At 40.1% G+C, this 17,655-nt stretch overlaps 1 protein-coding gene across 1 annotated transcript in view; it reads right to left on the reverse strand.

Moving 5' to 3' along the window:
* Window positions 1-9,994, reverse strand: part of SH3BP5 (SH3 domain binding protein 5) — a 35,197-nt gene extending 25,203 nt beyond the window's left edge. Inside the window, exons 1-2 of the mRNA XM_072153499.1 lie at window positions 9,736-9,994; window positions 2,423-2,485 (exon numbers count right to left, since the gene is read on the reverse strand). Of these exons, the coding sequence (XP_072009600.1) occupies window positions 2,423-2,485; window positions 9,736-9,816 (144 nt within the window). The 5' untranslated portion in view covers window positions 9,817-9,994. The remainder of the gene's footprint in view (window positions 1-2,422; window positions 2,486-9,735) is intronic.
* Window positions 9,995-17,655: the final 7,661 nt, after the last annotated feature.

Consider the following 17,655-nt stretch of genomic DNA (forward strand, 5'->3'; position numbering starts at 1 on the left):
TGCGGATTAGAAAAAATGCCTTAAAAAAAAAAAAAAAAAAAGGTCTAATCTATATACATTAATTTTTTTATAATCTATGTACGGTCTCTAAAGGAATCATTCCCATTTCTCCACACACTCAACATATCTACATGTACACAATAAGAGTCCTTGGCAGAGCCATCTTTAGATCTTTAGATCTTTGACAAGCGGTAAACATGACTGAGTAGCTGCTCTATAAATCTCCTATGCACCATGTACGCAGTGTAGGAGGGAGCAAAGCTACAGACAATATACCGGATATAAATGGTAATAAACATCACTGTAATAATTAAAAGCTTCTTTTTTCACATTGAATACAATTATCAAAACCTTGGTAAACCGTCCCATAAAAGACACAAAAAGGAATAACAACTACTGCAAAGGAAAGATGCCCAAAGCAACCAATCAGATCTCAGCTCCCATGGGAGAAAGAGAAAAGTTGCTCAAAATATTTGATACATTTCTCATTCTCTACAGCAAACTCCAGGAAAAAGATTGTGGTTTTACTTTATCACAATGTTTTCTACTTGTAGTAGGTACATTGTTTGCTCATTACATTTAGGTAGGTACACTTTTTGAAGTACTTGTTATCAAGCCCCCACTCCCCCCGGATCCTACTACCAGCAGGTCAAGCGTTCCCGAACATGAAAAGGGTGAGTATAATATGGGAGACCTTATTAGGGACTTTTACCTACCCTGTTAAAGTTTGTTATAAGTGAGCAAAAAAAAAAAAAAATGCACACACACACACACACACAAAAAAAAACTAAGAAAAAAAAACTTTTGAACCTTTTCTACAAGCCCAAGTAGCAGCGGTTATCATTATCAGCGGATGATTAGACAGGTAAATACAACCTTTCAGTTTTGTGCCTTTTAGTTATTTCATCCAGGCGTAGGTAACACTTAGTAAGCAGCTGAATACAGACATTTTTGTCCATTGTGCCAATTCACAACAAGGACATAATTAAAGGGTAACACAAAAATTATAATGAGGTGCTTATCATTCTGGTAATTATATGTCACATAAAAATAGTTGGTAAAGAATATACATTTTTTTCAATATAAGTCAGCAAAGTAAACACCGGGGACTTAGATTCATTCATAATCATAAAGTAATTATTATCATCACCATTATTATTACCATTCTTTTGCTAAAACGGAGACCTTGTGCCACAACTGTTCAACCATTACACAAAGCCTTGTGTGACATTGCCTGTGACTCTAGGGAACACAATGTCTTAATAGGGACAATTATTATTTTATTTCCCATCAGATGGTTGTACTTGCTCTCTGGGTAACCTTCCAAGAAGTCTGACAGCAGCTTAGAGAAACCTCTTAAGGAATTTATGCTGACCTAAAGAACTAGAAAAATATTAATAGAAAAGTCAATTGAGCGTTTATGCAAAGTTAAATATTCTGTTAAAAGTCACCAAAAAAAGTGACAAATGGTTAGAAAGGGACATTCCACAACTTGAGCAGATTGCACTTAGCGTTCTATCCTCAGGTGACATGTTATAGAGCAGGAGGAACTGAGCAGATTGTAGACAGTTTATAGGTTCTCTCCGTGTTTGTGTGGGTTTCCTCCAGGTCCTCCAGTTTCCTCCCACACTCCAAAACATACTGGTAGGTTGATTATATTGTGAGCCCCATGGGGACAGGGACTCGTTTGGCAAGCTCTGTGCAGTGCTGCGTAACCCGTGTGTGTTTTATAAATTAAGGAATTATTAATTATTATTAGACATATTAGCGCCCCATCTGCTGTAAGCATGGTATAGAGCAGGATGAGCTGGGGAGAGAGGACACAGTGTTCTATCTGCAGGTGGCATGTTATAGAGCAGGATGAGATTATCAGATAGATATATAGTATTCCATTTAATTCTTAACGCATTCACCTACATCCCAGTTTCTCTCTATAGTCCGTTGTGCAGTCCTTCTAAGGTTTTACTGAATAAGACACAGCTGTCAATCACCATGTATGACTACCACTGGACTCTCAAACAGGGAAAGAAGTGATGAAGATCAATAAAGTAAAACGTACTCAACATTTCCAACAAAACTACAGGTTAAGCAGTGGACAACCATCAATAGACTAGGGTTATGCATATTCTCTTACTAGTTTAAGCTTTATGAATCAACCTTCAAAATGGTGTACTTTTACACTCATCTGAAACTAATAATATTGACTCCGTGACTCGCTTTTGTAATTCCTGCATTTTCAGGAATTACTGACACTGCCTTACAATGACATATTTTTCTGGCACTATACAGGAAATACCATGCAAATAAGCATGTAGCCGAGATGGGGAACTAAAATCATGCTGAAATCTGCTTTATTAAAACAGTTCTGAAATCCAATATTTTACTGTAGGACATGGATTTTGTTCAGTAAATCTTGGCATACCTCAAGTTCAATCTCCCTCCGGTTGATATCATCAGTTGACTGGTTCAGCTTCTCAAGTTCTCCCTGGATAAAATAACAGAAATAAACATAAGAAAAATTCCGATGAAAAAACAAAGAAATCCTAAAAAAAACCCTCTATAAACAGATTTGTAGAAACAAATTTAGAATATAAGACTATCAAAAACAAGTTTTAATGTATTAGTTGTCTGCGTAGACAAGCAGATCGTATTTTTCTTTTACTTCACAGAATCTAATAATCTTGCTGTACTGTACATTTTCATATGCAATCTGTATTATCATTGCCATATAATTGGAATATGTTTGTTTTAGAAACAAAAAAAAACATTTTTACATTACATTTTCTTGTGTATAGCTTTTTCAGCTGAAGGGGGGGTGGGGGGGAAGCAGCCTTGAACAAGAAATAAGGTACAAAGAGCCCCATTTGATGGATATGGATAACCTAACCTATGGATAACCCACATGTGTTACATTAGATCGATCACCATCTTAATGCGCAAAAGAATTCTGCTGAAGACCTGCAGAAAATGCCCATGAAGCAGGCTTTAAAATCCTCAATGTATGTTAATAAAGCTGTGGCCTGTCCCGGAGAATAGAAGAAAACAAAGGTGGTCTAAGTTATTTGGTGTGGAAAGGGATATATGGGATTGTATTCTGGATCAAAGAAATCCATGCAAAGTCTTAGATTAGAGTGTAAGAAGAAGCAAAGTTTATGATGCCTTGAAAATTCATTTTTTTTTTCAGACTTTTCCTGTAACTTCGTTCAATTGTTGCAATAAAAGGCCTGGAATGTTAACTAGAAACAGACAATGTGGATCTTATTACAGAAGTCCTCCAACAACATCCCATGACGCTCTTTTCCAATATTCTATATAATCCTTAAAAAAAACAATCCACAATTGTTATTGTGTACAAGGTTTGTGGTCAATCAGTAGGTCTAGAGAGAAAAGCCTGCGATATATTGAGAGGGATAGTTCAAGTTGGAAAGCTGGAAGTAGTGTACAAGAATTAGAAGGAACGTGGCCATAAAACATAATGTAATAGGAATAATAAAGCTCTGCTACAACTTACGCCTGGAATGTCCCTCTGGACTATTCTGCACAACATTCATTTACATGCATAGGAGGAATGCTGAACTTTTCAACCTACACAGTACAGATAAGCTCTGACAGCGCACGGTTAATAAAAGTTTCATGCGATTCCTAGCAATTATCCGCTTTATACTGAGCCCAATGGTAAAAGTAGTGGGTGGACTGGGTGCATTGGGGAATATTTCTTAGATTTTTTTTGGGGAATATAGTGTGATCTGGATCAATAAGTAAAACACCTCCACCCCCATTTGTTTGTCAAAATGTATCAAGTGGATGTTCCATTGTTGTGGTTATGATTACAACCAAGCAGAACTTTATGTATAAACGCAAGTATTTTGCTGGAATGAAACAGAATATCCGGTATGAGTAAAAACTAGGGGCCCCTGCTCCAGTGATCTACGGGATTTATCACCTATTCTCTTCAGCCAATTGCAGTGTCATAAGCGGTTTCCTTTTCCATTAACAGGATTCCTGTTGCTTTATGACAAAAGGAAACCAAGGGTCTGGCAAGAAATTATTAGATACACTAGATATTCCATACATCTGCTTATTTAGCATGGAGGAAACTGTACATTTCCTCTGTGGTGTCGTTCTGCCAATATCCTCTCCACACATTTTTTGCTGGCAGTGCAGGACCCACAACAGCTCACATAGGGTCCCAGCGACGCCAGAGGATGAAAGCACAACACAAGTGTCACACATTCCTTGAAAGATACAACGCAATGATAACAATAATCTATATGTGCAAATAGGTTTAAAAAATAAAAACATAACTACTTTCTTCCAGGGTGTGTGCGTGTCTCTGCCCGCTCTGTTAGACAAGACGATGAGAGAAGAGGAGCCGTGGGGAGTACGAAAGGTATTTTATTAGTGAAGGGAGGCTGCAATCAAAGCATTTCCAACCCTATTATTAATAATAATAATTCCTTTATATAGCGCCAACAGATTACACAGTGCTGCACAGAGTTTGCCAGATCAGTCTAGGCTTAAACTCGAGGTAAAATGAGATGCGGTTCGAGTTTAACTTGAGTTTTTACAGTAAATGCATTTTCACAGTCGTGTAGCTACTAACAACATATACAAAGGGTATGGTTCTCCAGGCTAATACAGTCAAAATGTCCTAAAGATTCAATTTACATGAAAATATGTAATTCTCCAAATTCGTTTAAATTTGGCAGCTTTGTAATTGGGGGGGGGGGGAGGGGGAAATCATAAGATATTTGACTACATCTTATCCACAAGAACTGGATATGTACATAGACGTAAGCAAATCCTAGTACATCTGAGGACACGGCATATGTAAATATACGCTCACATGCTTTCAGCAGAACCCAGGGGATCAAATTATAACCAAGTGTAGGTTAGGAAATGAAATAACCACACATGTTCTGCTTCTATTACCCAATTCAGCAAATACTAATAAGATTCTTACAATTTATTAAACAGGGAATAGCCAAAAGGCACCAATAGTTTACGCAGTGACCAAAGTATTCAGAACCAGGAGCAGCACTGTCATCAATAATGACCATTATCATCATACCAGGAATTGTGCCAGCAGCATCCTAGCACTTATCTTTCCAATGGCACGGAAGACAAACTGTTAACACCCAAAAAGAGAAAAAGGCCAGTACCTGTGAAAATCAGCCATGTGTGTCCAAGCAATTGTCGGTACCCATACTTGGGTTCCAATAAAGATTCATTTTACACTAGGGAATTATTTATACTATATAAAGCTGGATAACAGTTTTACTAGGAATCCCCTAGGGCACAAGAGGATAGTAAGTAATTTATCCGCTTGGACTCCCGTTTCTGCAGAGCAATGTCCAGTAATTTGGTGGACACTCTCAGCTGGGCAGGAAGTGTGGACGACACATGACTGCTGCAGCCAATCAGTGGTCTCAGAAATTACATAGCAGGAAACGGAATGGACTATATGTTGCAGGAATGGGGTACCAAAGCAGACAGGAAACTTATTTTCTGTCCCCCTACCCAAGAGGGTTTCCCAGCTTTAAAGGGTTATTTCAGTCTTGACATAAGCACAAGAAATGGCACGCATTTCCAATAAACGGCAGGTTCATATATTGTCAAACTCAATGTAAGATTTTAGAGAGAAGAAGAAAGGACTGAACATAAACTGGTGGTTTATTTCAGAATGATTGCTGTCAAACATCCTACACCAGGACTAGAGAGATCATGCAGAAAGTTCCTGCTGACTCATATCAGAAGTGTGTAACGAAAAAAAAAATACAAAGAATGAATAATTTCTATTCCACTGCTTTCATATTGAACATGGAGTCTTAAAGAGGACCTGTCAAAGGCAAGCAGCTCCTAGTGCTAAAACTAATGCAGCAGTGTTACAATGTTAGCATTATCGGAAGCCTCCAATAACTCTAACACCGCTGCGGAGTACGATAGAAACACCGGACCGCTCTCAAAGCGGTCCAGTTGTTAATGAGGGGGCAGGATTAGTGGCGGTGACTGCCGCATGACGCACGACAGTTACCGCTGAGCTATGGAGCAAGCGGGGCTGTCCGGGGAAGAGGCTGCGCCTCATCAATACACCGGACCGCTTTGAGAGTGGTCCGACGTTTCTATTGTACTCCGCAGCATTGTGAGATAGAGTTATCAGAGGTTTCCGGTAATGCTATCATTGTAACACTACTGCATAAGTTTTAGCTTCTAGTGCCGAATTTCCGGGTGACAGGCAAAAATGTTAAAAAAAGGTTATTGAAGATTATACAAATTTGCCATTTTTATCCGCAAAATCTCTATCCAATACACAGTTTTTATGTGCGTTTTTCATACGGATTTCATTCAGATTTGTCTATTTAATGCTGCAGTTGTATGTTTTTCATGCAGATTTTCCACATGCGGTTTTTTTTATCCATTTTGTTTCACCTGATCCAAAGTCATTGCAAGCAAAAATCTGCATCAAATCCACATCATGGTGTGTAATTCATGCTGATTTGATGTAGATTTTAACTCTCCCATAAACATCAATGTATAAAAGTGCATGCAAAAAAATCAGCCAGAACGCACAAGAAAAGTGACCTGATTGTTATTTTATTTTCTGGACTGGGCAACAATTTCTGTGCAGAAAAGAAAAACGCATTGTCTACATAAACTCTTTTGCAAATTCACTTTCACATTCACTAATGCTTCTGTATTACGTTGCAGATTTTCCCACACCAAAATCTACAACATGTGCAGATTGCCTATAGGTTCAAGGATGGATATCTTTACTTGTAGTCAAGAAAGAGCCAAACAGATATATCAAATTTATTCTTCTTATAATCAAATGTACTATTTATATTAATTTTTATTTTAAATTGTAGTCGGTACATTTCTAGCATCTCTGACTCTATCTTTGTTTTCATATTCTGTTTCAGATAACAAAGACTGTCATGAGGGTGACACCATTCTAAAACTAGCAGCAGTCCCCAGCCCCGGCTATAAATATTTTGGTTTTGGATAACACAGTTGATGATCACTGGGGGAAAATGTAGGAAATCTAAATCTAGGTCAGTTCTATCCATTAGCCAAATGTATCCTAATAGTCAGTGAACACTGGATGAGCTTGTGAGGGCAGAGCGGCACAGTCTCAGCTGGAAGGCAACTTACACAAACACTGAGCATTAGTAAAGAATGCCACCCACCTGAAAGGCGCTCTTATAGCCCTCAGCTCCTGCACCCTTGCCAGACTGCACCCAGTGTCTTTCTCAGAGTAAAACAAAATTAATAAACTAACTATCGCTATGTCCATATGGTTATTACCTATGGGTATATTTAGGGGGAGTGCATAGGGTTGCACAGACTTGCTAGATAACACAATCATATGACGCTTTAAGGGGAAGGGGCATACAGATGACATGTATGAGGTCCCTATCGCAGTTCTGTACAACGTGGATATAATACTATGTAGGGCATTTATATGTCGGTGTATAAAGGCACCCGGCCTCCAGATGTATCTGGCAGGTGGCTGCACCGGTGAGCCTGGCATAAAATTGCACTATAGCCTGCGGACTTTGAGGGCGTGATCACATGGTGCATTTTGGGTGCGTTTTCAAATGCATTACAACAGCTGAAATGAGGTGATTTGCCCAATTCCATTACTGTTAACATTTGCATTTACCAAACGCAGTGTAAACGGGATGTTAACACACGTTAATGCAAATGTTAATAGTAATCACCTCATCTCAGCTGTTCGAATGCGTTTTAAAAACGCAATCAAAAAGCACCGTGTGACTGTGCCCTCAGGATATGCTTCCCCCCCTCACACCCCTCCAATCCAACTTGGTGCAGATATCTTATGAAAAATAGTTACACTTAGGCCCCTTCCACACTAGCGAGTGTGATGCGATGAACTCGCATCACACTCGCAACGCAAGCTGCCGGGAACGCACGGCCCGAACGCTGCACCACGGGAGTGAACTGACATGCTGAGTTCACTCCCGCGGTGCAGCGTTCGGGCCGTGCGTTCCCGGCAGCTTGCGTTGCGAGTGTGATGCGAGTTCATCGCATCACACTCGCTAGTGTGGAAGGGGCCTTACTGGCGATTCACTAGTTATTGCGATTTCAGGGTTTGTACAACAAAAAACTGGTGTATTACTCCTGATAAATGTCCCCCATGTTTATATCTGTATCCCTCAGATTCCATTGACAAGAGGACATAATAAAGCGACAGAATCACATGCATCTTAAACTACTGTAGTGAACCTAATCTTACACTTGTATGTGAATGTCATACATTCGAAAAACAGAACTAAGGGCAGCAGCTAAAGTTTGGTAATTACATTTCCTTACAGACATTTTGACACTTTATGGTTTTATTGCAACGTTTCTATAACTAATGATAAATTTGAAGTCTGGGGACTTTTCTCTCCTCTGTACTTTGGGTGCCATCATTTGTTGTATTCTACATCACTGATCACGGCTGCTTTTTTTAATTTCATACTGTAATCTGTAATTCAGCATTTGGCTCTGCATTTTTTAACAAAATTAGAAGTTTCTTCAAGTGTCAAAAATAGCCATATTTCCTCTGAGTGTCAGTAATTGCTATTCTGTATTGTATTCCTGACTTCATACACATATTTTCAGTGCATGTTATTATATACATGTGGGTGAACAGGATTATTACCGTATTTTTGATGATATTACACTTTTTGCACCCATTCTTTATAACCAATTGTAAAGTCTCATCTTGTACTATTCTACTGTATATATTGTGCTGCATGCCCTGTGTACTACATGGTTTTATAGTTTATGTTAGTATTTTGTATTGTTTGTTTATGTTTTATGGTAAATGATTGCATCATTGTCTATTTTCTGTGACATTAGTCTTTCACCTTCCTTTTGTTATAGTAATATTCTGTCCGTATTTCTACCACTATAGGATGGCTAATACACAAACCCCAGTGTTCCCATATAACAGAGAACACATGATCAACTTCACCTTAATTAGAAACGGCTTTTAGGCAATTAGCGCAGCTCCAATTAGGTTTGTTGATTTCATTAAAGGACCCAGACTTTGGAGGACATGTAACAAGGCGCCTTTCTGTCGCTGTATTTACATGCCAGTCACAAGCCGTATCATTGCAAATATATATCACATATACAGTTCATATAAAGAAATTGTGGCTTGATTTATCAAGCAAAGCCCCTTGTCAAATAGAAGAAGATGAAATGCCATACAATCCTTTGTTTCCTACCCACATGCTCCAATACCTGTGCCATGCGGTATTAGGGGCATATCCAGTAATTCATTTATCACATAGATACATGGAGCCATATGTAAATTATACATCCAGACACCAAATGTTACAAAGGACATGAAAATCCACCACCTGCAGATCTCCCTGCCAATACCAGACAGTGCCACAACCAAAGGCCCATTCCCATGCCAATGACAGCAGACATCTACACCCACTATCTAAAATAAGAATCTTGGTAGTAATGATGTTCTGCAGGGATATGGGATTCCTGGCATTGTGATGGGATTCCTGCAGTGCTTGTGCTGGGTCATAGCTGCCATGCCCTTTACATTGTGCCATGCCCCTTACATTGTGCCATGCAGCCAGCTCACGGTTATATACTAATGCCCCTTTTCCCTACACTGCTATGTGCATTGTATAGCTCCTATAGTACTGCCATACATCACACGCATCAGTGGGTGGCACACAATGGCAGTGCCCCTGCAGTCAGTACCTGGATCCTGGGGTCCACCTCCTCCTCTTCCTCGGGCTGCACAGTCTCCTGCCCTTTGCCTCGTATCCCCATTGTCTCCATTATGCCGCAGACATAGGTGTCAGAGCGGAGGCTGAGCGGTACCGCTATGTCCCGGTCACATTCACACTGCAGGAACGCAACGGAGCCTCTACCCAGCCGCCGCCGAGAGCCTGGAAATGGAAAGCAGCAGAGGGAGGAGGATGTGCGGAGAGCCCGCCCCCCATGTCCCTGACAGGACGACACCGGCGCTAAGCCAGTGTCACAGAGGAGACATAGATATATAGAGGGTATATTGATAGTGTGTACACAGATGCTATAGATATATGAGGAGGAGATGTGAAAATAAATGGATTAGAATTAGAAGTAGCTAGATAGACAAGGAGTATGTATATATATATATATATATATATATATATATATATATATATATATATATATATATATATATTCTTTCTACACTATCTTCTGTATTTTTCTACACAGTCATATGGTGGGGTATGATAAAGGCCACCCCCTCCCCAGATACATGGCGTGGAGGTGCAAAAATAATCACAATTTCTTAAATTGTACAAGATGGGGGTAGCACCTCATCTGTCTAAACTTTTCCAAACAGATGAGGGAAACCTTGGCCTATGCCCGAAACCTGTTTCCTTCACCATTCTGGGTGTGCCAAATTTCTGTGTAGAAAATTGTACACATCACATTTTCTTCATTACAAATTCACTTGTAACTCTATGTCTCACCTTGTCAAACAGGTCATTTAACCAATATAATCTCCTCTCTGTGTAATAATCCTAATGTGACTCTTTGAGAGTTGTCACTCCTTATTAACTCTCAAAATACAGCCACATGTCAAAGACTTTGGTGCTGAAAACCTGGCCATCTACTTTAACCCCTTATCACCGACACTAGTTTTCAGCTCAATGACCAGACTCGATTTTTCAAATCTGACAAGTCTCACGATAATTGGTTATAACTTCGGAACGCTTTAACATATCCCGGTGATTTTGAGAATGTTTTCTCGTGACACATTGTACTTCATGTTAGTTATAAAATTTAAGTGATAAGTTTTGCATTTCGTTCTGAAAAAAAGTGAAAATTTGGCAAAAGTTTGTAAAAATTCTTCATTTTCCAAGTTTGAAATGTTCTGGTTTCCAGACAAGATGTAAAACTACCCAAAAAGTTTGATAATTAACATTTACAGAATATCTGCTTTATGTTGGGATGATATTTTATGCTTCCGGTCATTTTTCTAGGATGTTATGAGGTGCAGAACTTTAGGTGCGATTTTTCTTATTTTCATGAAAATTGCCAAAACTCACATTTTGAGGGACAACTCAGCTTTCAAGTGACTTTGAGAGGCCTAAATAATAGTAAAACCCCATAAATTACCTCACTATAGAAACTTCACCCCTCAACGTATGTAAAACAACTTCTATTAAGTCTATTAACCCTTTAAGTGTTTCACATGGGTTAAAAAATATGGACCTGCGATTTAGAAACTATTGAATTTTTTTGGAAAATACATTCATTTAGGCCAAAACTGAAATTTTCAGAATAAATTAAATGATGAAACGCACTGCAACGCTTGATGCCCAATTCCTCCCGGCGAGGCAGGACCCGGCGAGAAGAGGAGCCGACAGCCTCGGGTCACTCGTCGGGACCCGGGGCAGCGGCAGGAGGGATCGGATCCCCCGGTAAGCACACGGGGGGGTCCGATCCACGGGGGACACACTTGCACGCCGCGGTCATGCTTGACCGCGGCGTGTAAGGGGTTAAACACCCGGGATCTGAGTTTTTCCGATCCCGGGTGTTAGTGCCGGGTCTGGGCTGTGATATCACAGCCCGACACCGGCACTAAACTGACCCGATGTCCCGAAATCTTCTTCTGACGCGGCGCCGTAGAAAGGCGTCGCGTCAGAAGAAGTACCCTTAATGACCGCCGTAGAATCCCGATAGGGCGGTCATTAAGGGGTTAAAGGAAACCTACCACTTCGGATAGGGCTTATAAGCAGCACATGCCGTGCACCAGATCAGGGTGAGCTGGTGCCTGCGCTTATCTTCCTTATGTTTTTAAACAGTTTTAAAGCATTTAATCACTTTATTAATGTTTATATCGGAAGTAGCTTCCCCTCACCGAGGTCCGTGCTCGCCGCACCATGCGCGCGACCGTGTGTGCATCTGAATAGGAAGTTCTGCTTATAAGCCCAACCGAAGTGGTAGGTTTCATTTAACACCTTAAAGGGGTATTCTCATCTGGTCACTCACATTCTGTTTCATTAATCTGCCATATATAAACATTTTTTCAATAAGTTGTTATTTAAAAAAATGTTCCTGTGTGAAGATAATTTCTCATAAATGTAGTGATTTTGTCCCTTAGAAACAAGATGGCTTCCTCGGATACGCCACCTCTGCTGGAGTGAGGAAAGAAACAAAAGGTGTTTGTATATAAAATGTCCGGGAGTGACTGCAGGTGCCACAGCCCTCCTGTGGTAATGATCGCTGAAGCCAGGAGGTCAGGCAGACTCTATAGCGCATGTCTGGCCACTGCTGCCAAAATCTGACGTGGTCGTATCCGAGGAAGCTATCTCGTTTCTAAGGGGCAACATGACTACATTTATGAGAAATTATCTTCACACAGGAACATTTTTTTTAATAACATCCAATTGAAGAAATGTTTATATATGGCAAATGAATTAAATTGAATGTAAATGCCCAGATGGGAAAACCCCTTTAAGGACACGGCTTAAAAGTGCCATTTTTGTTTTTCCCTGCTCAAATTCCAAAAGACTGAACTTTTAATTTTTTTTATCATATTAGGATATTAGCGATATTAGGCACTAATAGCATATTAGGGATTTTTTTGCGGTAAGATTTGTATATTCCAATGGGTTAATTTTTTCTGATAAAAATAGCATGATGATTCAAATTTATTACCTCTTTCCTACAGCGGAACAGAATCAAACAGCAGTATTGACACTTGCTTTTTAATTTTGCATGTTTTACTACTTTATAAAGTAAATAAAGCACTTTTTAAGTGTGGCCATATTCCGAGAGATATAATGTTTTTAGTCCTCAATCAAACAAGGATTATTAGGATTATTTTATTGTTATCAATTATATACTATTGGGAGGTAGGAACAGGGGCGCATCTGCCATAAGGCGGCAGAATGCGGGTCCCTGTAAAGGGCGGCGAAATTTGCCGCTCTAAAGTGGGCGATTTGGGCGTCCATTAACGCCCGAATCGCCCACCAGCTAAATAAATCGCGCCTGTCTCTTTAAGACACAGGCGCGATTTATATGCGGAGCGACGCAGCGCCTTTCCGGTGACACAGGCGTCATGACGTCACGGCGCCTGTGTCACTGTGCGGAGCCGCGGCTCACGGGAGAGCCGCGTGAAGACCGGAGTCGCGCCGAGGGAGCAGCTGCCTGCAGGTGAGTATGATTTTATTATTTTTCATGTACTTTAATTAAATGTGGGGAGGTTTCATGTTATACTGGGGGGGGGGGGGGTACTATATGGGGCTAGAAAACGTTTAATACTGGGGGGGGGGACGCTATAGATATCATATGGGGCCATAATTATTTTATACTGGGGGGGGTGCTATATATATTATTTGGGGCCATAATTATTTTATACTAGGGGGGGGGGATGCTATATATATTATTTGGGGCCATAATTATTTTATACTAGGGGGGGATGCTATATATATTATTTGGGGCCATAATTATTTTATACTGGGGGGGGAATGCTATATGTATTATTTGGGGCCATAATTATTTTATACTAGGGGGGGGATGCTATATATATTATTTGGGGCCATAATTATTTTATACTAGGGGGGGGGGGATGCTATATATATTATTTGGGGCCATAATTATTTTATACTAGGGGGGGATGCTATATATATTATTTGGGGCCATAATTATTTTATACTAGGGGGGGATGCTATATGTATTATTTGGGGCCATAATTATTTTATACTAGGGGGGGAATGCTATATGTATTATTTGGGGCCATAATTATTTTATACTAGGGTGGGGGGATGCTATATGTATTATTTGGGGCCATAATTATTTTATACTAGGGGGGGGGGGGGTGCTATATATATTGTTTGGGGCCATAATTATTTTATACTAGGGGGGGGGTGCTATATATATTATTTGGGGCCATAATTACTTTATACTAGGGGGGTTTCTGTATATTTTATTTGGGGATTTGGGGCTATAATTATTTTATACTGGGGGGATGCTATATATATTATATGGGGCCATAATTATTTTATACTGGGGGGGTGCTATATATTATATATCACTATATCACTAAGCTGGGGGGATGTATATGGGATACAGTAATGGGATACAGTATATTACTAAGCTGGGGGTATGTATATGGGATACAGTATATTACTAAGCAGGGGGGATGTATATGGGATACAGTATATTACTAAGCTGGGGGGCTGTATATCGGGTACAGTATATTACTTAGCTGCAGGGGCTGTATATGGGATACAGTATATTACTAAGCTGGGAGGGGACTGTATATGTGGGGCAAGATTTTATTTAAGCTGTAGGGGATCTGTATATGGGAGCTGTATATAATTTAATTGGGTGGTGAATAACGAGGCCTTTAAATATATGAGAGCAGGGATATATAAAAATAAAGATATCTGGCCGTGAATTCAGCAGTGATACGTCATGGATTGGAGGACCCGGAATAAAGTTCTACTGATGGAAGAGATTGTCATCTATAAGGTACTAGATGCCACTAATGACTCCCAGATCCTGTAGTCAGTCACACAGTGTCAGGGAGCTGTCTGTAGGGATGTTAATTGTTAGTAAAGTTTAAGGATTTAAGATTTAAGGATTTAAGGGAGCGGGGGCAGCATTTTAATATTCGCCTCAGACAGCAAATATGCTAGAATCGGCCCTGGGTAGGAAGCACTAAAATTGCTATTTTTAATTTTTTTTTTTACAATACGGGTATAATAATATAATATGTGTTTAGCTAAGGTCACTACAGAAGTGACAATACCAATTTTGTGGCAAGGGTGTTACTTTATTTATTTAACGCAAGATTATATATAGGGAAATGGGTAATTTTTGTACTGTTTTTTGTTCTTGTTTTTTTAAACTTTAACTTTTTTATTGTCCCATTAGGGGACTTAAAATAGGGATACCTTGATCTCTCATACACCTGAATTACTGGAATGTGTTGTATCTGTCAGTCTTTTACTGATAGTTTGCCTTTTAGACCCAGTCTTGGACGGATCTTAATATGGATGGGGGGCACACACCAGCCCAAACCTGGGCTCTATATGAAGATCCGCCATTGGTCAGAAACCGGGAACCGGACCACTTCAAGTAAAAATAAAATTTAGACCCTCTAGTACATTAACCCTAAATGGTCTGATCGTTTCTACCATATACTGCAATGCTACAGTATGGTAGTTTATGGCATTTTTACACAGTATTCATTACAATGAGCCACTGGACGTTCGGGAGAGCGACGATCAGAAACAAGATGGCAGCGCCCACGCGCAGGGTTATGGTCAGGGGCAGGGTTAGTACCTGCAATTGGTGCTAGCACTGACTGCGGGTATTAGTGGTGGGTGTTTGCTGCAATATGCAGCAAATCCCACCTCTGTATGAAGAGGGCTCAACCTGCACCTGCAACCAGTTGCAGTTAAGCATGCGCAAGTGGCATGCTCTACGTTAGGTGTTGTCTGGTGACATCAAATACTTTCAGCAAATAATTGATACTGTCTGTGTAATGAAAACGTATACAAATTTTCAATATATTCTCTGTACCAGTTCCTCACAGTTTTCTAGCTCTCTGCTTGCGAATATTCAACAGGAAGCTTCAATATTTACTTCCTGTGGATAAAACATTGGTACGTGGTCATGTGATGTCACACAGGTGCACGACTCGTTAGAGCCAAAGAATGTAATCAGATCTGTGTTTTATAACAAGCCGTGCACCTGTGTGACATCACATGACCATGGACTAATTTTTATCCATAGGAAATAAACAATAAAGCTTTCTATAGAATGACAGCAATCAGAGATCTAGAAAACCATGAGGAATTGATACAGAAGGTATATTGAAAAATTGTATAACTTTTTATTACACAAACCATATTAATTGTTTGCTGAAAGAGAACAGCCCCTGTAAGTGGCAATAGTATTGGTTATGGTGATCGAATCACAAGTCTCCGTGGTGACCTGCCCTCAGACGAAGATCTATTAAACAACTGAACTGCAATGGTGATTTCTGAGGAACTTTTTGTTGGAAGGGGACAGCTTTAGCTATATTTATTTACTCAAATATAGTTTTTTCTTCAAGTGGCAATGTGTTTGTTGGATAAATAGCAGTGGCGTAACTTGAAGCTGAAGGGCCCTAGTGCAAAGTCTGGGCCAGGCCCCCGGAGTATAATGTATGTTTTACATTACTGGTCTTCTCATATTGGAAACCTTATGGGTCCCTAAGCCTCCTGGGTCCGGTTGTGATCGCACTCTCTGCACCCCCCTGATAAATAGCTATTACTATTTAGTGCTTCATAAATATTAAATAGTGTTGATCAGAGATAAATGAACTCTAAATAGTCTATGTGCCTGTTCATACTTGTCTCTGTATTTAATAAATGATTAATAACTCAGTTGTATGGATGGTCTCTACTGTGAACCCACGTTGTGTCTGATCCTTGGACCTGCTCATTTATATGAGCTGCCAGCCTCATACCTGCAGCTCTGCATCTTGATATTCAGTTAATAGTCGGCTAGGAAAGACATCTAGCATTTTATAGTTGCTTTGGACTCTTTTTCATTTTGACCTATAATTTCATATAATAAAGGAGGGTTGTAATTATAAAACCCAAAGTGTACCTTGCTTATATTTACATAATTGTTGAATCAAAACAATCATAATTTATATTTTATTAATTCTATCAACTCGTTTACCTATGGTTCCTGGTTATGCCATCACAAGTCTTAACTTGTTTCAGCGATTTACTATACAGTAGCTTGTATGGTGATAATGTAAATGCAATGACACAACACTTAAAGGGGTTGTGGACAAGTTAGATCCTATCCATTAACTTGCTGATCAGTGGGGTACTAAGTGCTGAGACCCCCGCAGATTGCAAAAACAAGGGGTCCGACTGACCCATAGTCGCTCCATTAAAGTAATGGGGCAGACGGCCGCACATGACCGTTCTGCTACATTAATCTGTAGGGAGCTGACGGAAATCTTTCAGGTTTTTCCGGGCATGTGTCACAATGTTAAATGGTGTCCTTCCGAATGCCTTTTTTGGAGCACACCCTGCACCTTCTTTGTGTCCTTTCCTTCTTGGCAGTTTGGGGAAATTCTCCTGGAAAGTGCTGCCCTGGTACAATACGTGTAGTAGCCTCACTTCCAGAAGTGCTGGCACAACCCCCTTCCTGGTCTCCAAAAAGAAAATACTTAATAACCACCTATTGAAATTCTAGGAAAGTTCCCCTCTGGCCTGCACATCTCTATAACGCGTAACAATTATATAGTGCTGTCTGCATGATGTGCACAACCAGCTTCATGTATCACACCCTTGATTTCCACATGGCAGCACAAGGCTGAAGCACCTGGTCCGACAAGTCCAGCCCTCCCATGTACTTGTTATAATCCAGTATGCAGTCAGGTTTGGGGGCTTCTGTACTGGTACCAAAGCCCATACTATCTTCGCAGTTATACCCAGGAAGGGAAGGGTATTCTGGGGACTCTATAGTGGAGTCCTTTTCTTCATATACCCTAAACTTGTTGGTATACCCTGATGTACTTCTGCACTGCTTATACATCTTCACGCCACAGATAGGGATCAGACAGTGTAATAGTGATTTTGGTGTAACAGTAATGCTCAGCTCCTC

This window comes from Engystomops pustulosus, chromosome 5, assembly GCF_040894005.1.
Source record: "Engystomops pustulosus chromosome 5, aEngPut4.maternal, whole genome shotgun sequence".
Lineage (NCBI taxonomy): Eukaryota > Metazoa > Chordata > Amphibia > Anura > Leptodactylidae > Engystomops > Engystomops pustulosus.